Source organism: Aptenodytes forsteri, unplaced genomic scaffold (genome assembly GCF_000699145.1).
Source record: "Aptenodytes forsteri isolate BGI_AS27 unplaced genomic scaffold, ASM69914v1 Scaffold274, whole genome shotgun sequence".
NCBI lineage: Eukaryota > Metazoa > Chordata > Aves > Sphenisciformes > Spheniscidae > Aptenodytes > Aptenodytes forsteri.
This window is the reverse complement of record NW_008795101.1, coordinates 745,744-751,423: the sequence shown is the minus strand read 5'-3', so window position 1 is coordinate 751,423 and position 5,680 is coordinate 745,744. Positions and strand designations below refer to the sequence as shown.

General features: G+C 63.7%; 1 protein-coding gene across 1 annotated transcript in view; it reads right to left on the bottom strand.

The window, feature by feature from the left end:
• Nucleotides 1-431: 431 nt before the first annotated feature.
• LOC103897121 (protein unc-13 homolog A) overlaps nt 432-5,680 on the bottom strand; it is a 75,526-nt gene continuing 70,277 nt past the window's right edge. Inside the window, exons 39-45 of the mRNA XM_019471475.1 lie at nt 4,596-4,652; nt 4,325-4,405; nt 4,051-4,198; nt 2,887-2,943; nt 1,281-1,373; nt 1,044-1,203; nt 432-753 (exon numbers count right to left, since the gene is read on the bottom strand). Of these exons, the coding sequence (XP_019327020.1) occupies nt 465-753; nt 1,044-1,203; nt 1,281-1,373; nt 2,887-2,943; nt 4,051-4,198; nt 4,325-4,405; nt 4,596-4,652 (885 nt within the window). The 3' untranslated portion in view covers nt 432-464. The remainder of the gene's footprint in view (nt 754-1,043; nt 1,204-1,280; nt 1,374-2,886; nt 2,944-4,050; nt 4,199-4,324; nt 4,406-4,595; nt 4,653-5,680) is intronic.

The window sequence follows — 5,680 nt, the reverse complement described above, 5'->3', positions numbered from 1 at the left end:
CTGTGACAGCCACTTACCAACACCCCCCGGTGGGATGAGACACCCCCCCGCCCACCCCCAGCTCTTTCCTTGTGTCGCTCGATGAGGTTTGGGGCTGGGTAGGACAGGGTAGGGTCAGGGATGAGCCATTGGGGTTCCTCCATCTCAGACAGGCTGGGAAGGGGCAGATCTGTCCCATCACCCAGTCTGGGGTCCAGCCCTTCCCTGCAGCCCCACCAGCCCCAGCACCTTCCCGTCAGGGTGGGATGGGGGCATGGCCATGCTCTGCACCGCTGTCACCCAGCCAGTCTGGCCAAGGGAGGGACAGGGCGGGTCTGTCACTGCAGCCACGTCCCCCCGTCACCCACACCAGGGCCGAGAAGGAGACTCCTCTTGTGGCCGCTCTTATGGCTTATAGATGGCTGGAGGATGCTGTAGAAAAGGGGCCAGGAGTGGGGAGAGAGGGCTGGGGGGGCGGAAGGGGTTTAACTGCTGCCCTCCTCGGCCGAGCGCGTGTCCGACTTGAGCTTGACGAACTCCTTGGCCACCTCATCATTGTTGCGTTGGGAGAGGATGCGGAGGACTGTGAGGCCAGTGTCATCCATGTGGATGCGGCGGCCCAGGGGCAGCCAGCAGGCACAGCCAGGTCGCTGCAGGATCTCACGGAGCTGCAGGACAGCAATGCCCACGGTCCGGTCCTCACGGGCGAAGCAGTAATCCTTCACGCACACCTGCAGCTCGTAGCACTCGGGGCCCGTCTCTGTCCCCAGCGTGCTGCGGGGGGGCAAGGAACGGGCAGTGTTGGCATAGGGGGTCACATTCCCAGGCCCCCTGGCTCTGTGACAGCACCCTATATGGGTGCTGCCTCCTCACTGCCCCTAAAAAAGCTTTCTCATTTTTTTTTCCTTTTCCCCAATCCCTGCTTTTACCAATGAGAAAACATCTAAAACATCCCCTGGGGGATGAGCAAACTCACTGGCAGACCCCAGGAGGAGGGGGTCCCCACGTCATGGGGACACATCCTCTAGCCCGGCCCCACACCCCAGCCCCACGGTGCCACTCACAACTGGAAGCTCTCATTGTACTTGGGGGCCCAGCTGTTGTTCTTGGATTTGGTGGCGAATTTCCTCTTCTTGTCACTGAGGTGGGGCCCGATGATGTTGACCTCGATGAAGGGCCGGAAGATGCCCGACGTCTGCCACTTAAGGTCGTTCGCAGCCACCACTGCAAGGAGGGGGCACATGAGGCTCACAAGGTGCTGCCACCTGCCAGACCCCGGCATCCCAGCCAGCAGAACCCACCTTTGACAGTGACTTTGTGTTCACCAGTGCCGGGGTGGGTGAAGAGCTCCACGTGGATGGACACCTCCCCGACAGGGTCATCCACACCAGAGCCTGCGTGGCAAGGGGAGGAGACATGAGTGCCCGTTCCCCCTGTGTCCTTGACGTCCCCTGCCCACCACCAACCCCACTGGAGGAGGCAGGTCACCCTCCACAGGGCGGGAGGGGGTGGGCAGTAGGATTTGGCCCAGTGTGGCCTCTGCCAAAGAGTTCTGGGGACAGCAGCATTGGTGCAGCAACTGTCAAGGACGGCTGGGGCTGGCACCAGGCTGGGCTAGGGCATGGCAGGACATCCCCAGCACCAGGCTGGCTCTCTGTCAACCCACCCCGCATCAGCAGGGCCCAGTGAGCCCCCTTGCCCAGGCAGGGACCGAGGTGCCTGGGTGGGATGGGACAGGGGACAGTGGCCCAGCTCCCCCTACTATGGGCACAGGAGTGGGTGTCAGTGCTCTGTGCATGGCTATGAGCATGGGCACAGAACTGGGCAGGAGGGACCCGATCCGGCCCTTGTGCCACAGGGCATCCATGGCCCTGCCAGGGTCTTGGGGCTGATCTGCCCCCTCTTGTATCCCTTCCATCTCAGGGACCACATCAAGCCCTGGGGTCCCCGAGCCTGGGGAACTCAGGTGACCTGCGACCAACAGCCCAGCCCACCCACCCCCCAAGAGCCGTGCATGCACCCATGGGTGAAGGAAGGGGGTGCAAGGCAGAGGGACAGGCTCCGTGGGTTAGATGGGGCCAAGGAGATCAAACCAAGCCCAGCGGCAAGCTCCCAGGGTGGAAGTAACAGCGCGAAGGAGGACACATCCCCCATGTGTCACTGCATGGCCCCCAGCACGAAGGTGCCAGGCCAGGGGGGGGAGGCTGGTGATGGCACACTCTCCTCTCCATCCACCTTCATCCTCCGCTCCACCCCCAGTGCCCCATCCCCCCAGGCGCCCGCCACCCGGGCAGCGCCGCATGCTGAGCCGAAATGGAGGCGATGGCGGGTGAGGAGGGGTGTCTGGGTAGAGAAGGCCAAGCATAGGGTGCAGTCCCGGCCCCTCTGGCAGGGTGGGATGGAGGCCAAGCGGGGCCCATGGAGCTGGGCTCATTCCTCACGCTCCGGCGCAGGCGGACAGAGCTCGCCGGAGCAAGGCTAGTAATGGTCCTTCTGGCAGCAGGGTGGATGGGAAGGGGACATGGCCTCCCCTGGGGCCGCATGTCCCAAGGGGACAAGCTCCCTGGCTTGCGGGGAGGTCGTGGCAGGTGCCCACCCCCAGGCAGCAGCACTGGGGACAATGCAGGGTGCCCAGAGCTTGCAAACGAAGGCGGGCACCCCTACCCCCACGGGACATAGCCCCCTCCCTGGTCTGGGTCAATACGGCTGAGCACAGTTCCTCCAAATTCAGCCCAAAACAGCCCTGGGAGTGCGAGTCTGTGGGTGGAAGGCTCCAGCTCTGCCCATGCTAGGTGTCCCCAAGGCTGGGACAGGGCTCCTGGCCACCCCAGCCCGCAATGCCAGACTGTTACTAGCCCAGGCCGGTGGCGGCAGGCAGGTGCAGGGGTGGGTGAGTAGCACACGTACCCTTCTCAGGATAAATTTCTTCACTAAGGGTAAACCTAATACCTTTCCCACCATGAACTAGTGGGAAGGAGAGAGAAAGAGACAGAGACACAGCACAGAGTAGACGAAGAGAGGAGGAAGGAGACAACGTGCGTGGGAGATGGGAACAGTGAAAGAGGGGGGGAGAAAACAAAGAGAGAGAAAGAGAGATCAGATCTCGCAGACAGATGGACAGCCGAGCATCTGGACAACACTGCAGCGACGTGGGAGTGCCGGGCACCACCCAGCTCTGAGCCCAGGGGGTCCTGGGGCCAGATTGCACCCAGGGGTGCTGGCACCCACCGGACCCAACCCCACGCCCCTGACATGGCTGGCACAGGAGGCACAGACAGGACAGATGTCCCTTGCAGGAGACGCACAGACAGCAAGCGTACGTCCCACTCCCCGAGGACACAGACAAGCCTGGCTGGGTCACTATGTGATGGCCCATGACTGCCACCGAGCATCTCTGTCCCCTCCTCGAGCAGCCAAGGGACAAAATAAAGGGCAGCGTTTAGAGCCAAGGGGTAGTCCTGCCCCGGAAGGTGCCCAGCACCCTGCACCGCATGGCTCTGGGACAGGGGCAGCACCCAAGAGGCACCTGGCACCCTGGACAGATCCCAAATCATGGGGTATGTGGGGTACCCAGTGTGCCCAGGACAGGCCCTGGCACAGCATCTGGATCCAGCTGATCCTGCGAGAGGTCTGAGCCCTGGCCAGGCTGGCACCGCTCTGCCGAGACCGGCAGCTCCAAGGCAGCGCTGGACCAGAGGTGTCTGTGCTGGGTGACAGGGGCCATCCAGAGGGGACAAACACTGTGACACGTGGCCAGAGGGTGACCTTCTCCCCCACCCACAGGCCCCATTTCTGTGCCAGCCCAGCCATGCCCTGGCACTGTGGACATGCTCTTCTTGCTGGTGGGGGACTTGGGGGTACCCGGCTGCCTCTGGGCACCCATGGCCCCTCTTCACCTGCAAACCATGAGAGGAAAAAGCCCTTCCCTCCCCACCCATCCCTCCCACCCCTCCGTGAGCCTGGCTGGGACACCCAACCCCACCAGGACGGAGGCAGGGTGGGGCCCCGGCTGTGGGGCAGCCGAGCCCATGTGTGGGGATAGGGGCAGGGGATGAGGGCAGTGCGTCCTACCCTGCGAAGCCTGGGTCTGCACAAAGGTTTTGATGAGGAGGTCAGTGGCCTGGGTGTAGAGGGACAGGGCGTAGCGCAGCGACTGCAGGTCAGGGCTCTTCTCCAGGAATGTCTTCTTCAGCCCCACACCGCCAGCATGGAAGTATTGCTGGAGGGGGGAGACAGCCGCAGGGTCCTCAGCAGCTCTGCTGGATCCCCCCCAGTGCCCCCCTGGGTCTGTGCCTCAGGGCTAGAGCCCTCAGGGGCACCCCTTTGTACCCCAGAGTGCCCTCACCTTGATGGTGTCCAGCGCCAGCTCCACCACTGCACATTGCTTTGGGGTCAGGCTCTTGGCTTCCTCACGCACCATGTGGTCCTGCAGGGCACGAATCCTGCTCTCAGCATGGGACCAGGGCCCTGCTCCCCTCGCCCCGGCTGTGCCAGCAAACGAGCGCTGGTGGGGTTCTTGCAACAGTGCCAGTGCCAGTCTGCAAAGTGCCACCCACCCTAGCACAGAGAGGAGCTCAGACCACCCGGCCCCCCCAGCCCAGCCTCCCAGCCCTCACCTTCAGCTTGGAGAGCTGCCCCAGCTCCTTGGCTGCATTGAAAATCATCTGTGTGCCCTGCGGAGAGCAAGAGACAGGAATGGCCCCGGTGAGCAGCCGAGCTGGGGGTGCCATGGCCAGGCTGGGCACGCGGTGCCAGGAGCTTGCTGTAGCTCCAGGGGCTCCCCCGGCCCCCCAGGCTCCAGGGGGCCGGAGGGGTGCTCCTCAGAGAGCCCCAGGGGCCACCGGCCATGCCAGGCATGGTGATGCAGATGCGGGGAGCTGGTGCAGCCCCCGTCCCAGCCCCTGAGTTCTCAGCACGTGTGTGTCTGGGGGCTTGGGGACCCCAGGGCAGGACATCACCCTGGCATCAGGGACCTCATACCCTGCTCAGCACAAGCAGCTTGGCCCAAGGGTCCCATCCTGCTCCCTGTGGTGCCCAAGAACCCGCTTCTGCATCCAACAGAGCCTGGCACGGCACATCACTGGCACCACATGGACAATTGTACAACATCGGGGTGGGGAGAGCAGAGAGCAAGTGCAGGGCGACAGCGGGCATGGGGAGGATGTGGCATGGTCCCCCTATATCCCACAGTGCTGGCAGCCAAGCCAAACACCCCCCTGCCACCCGGACCCCTGCACAATCCCAGCCCTAGGGAGGTTCCCAGCCCCTTTGCACCCCAGGGAACACCACGGATGGGAGCCCCTGGCTACCTTCGCCTGCCCTGTGCCGTGCCACCCCCATGGGCAGGCGCCATGAAGCCATTCCATGGGGCCCAGTGGCACGGTTCCTGGGAACGCAGCCCCATGGCATGGGCAGATCCTGCTCACCTCCCTGCCGCTCACTGGGCTGAGCGCAAGCTCCCCTTCTCAAGCCCTCCAGTGTGCAACATGCAACTGGGTAAACCGGGGCCCAGTGGGGCAGAGCCAGTGATTCCCACCTCCTTCCCCCTCCCAGCACCAGTAGCTCCAGTCCTTCCCAACAATGAGAAAGCCCAGCATCTATCCCACTAACCATTACCTTCTGCAGGGATCTGGCCCCCCTCACGTCCTCATTTTGCACCCCCCCATTAATCCTTTGTGCCCCCTCCCCCCCCCCCCCACCC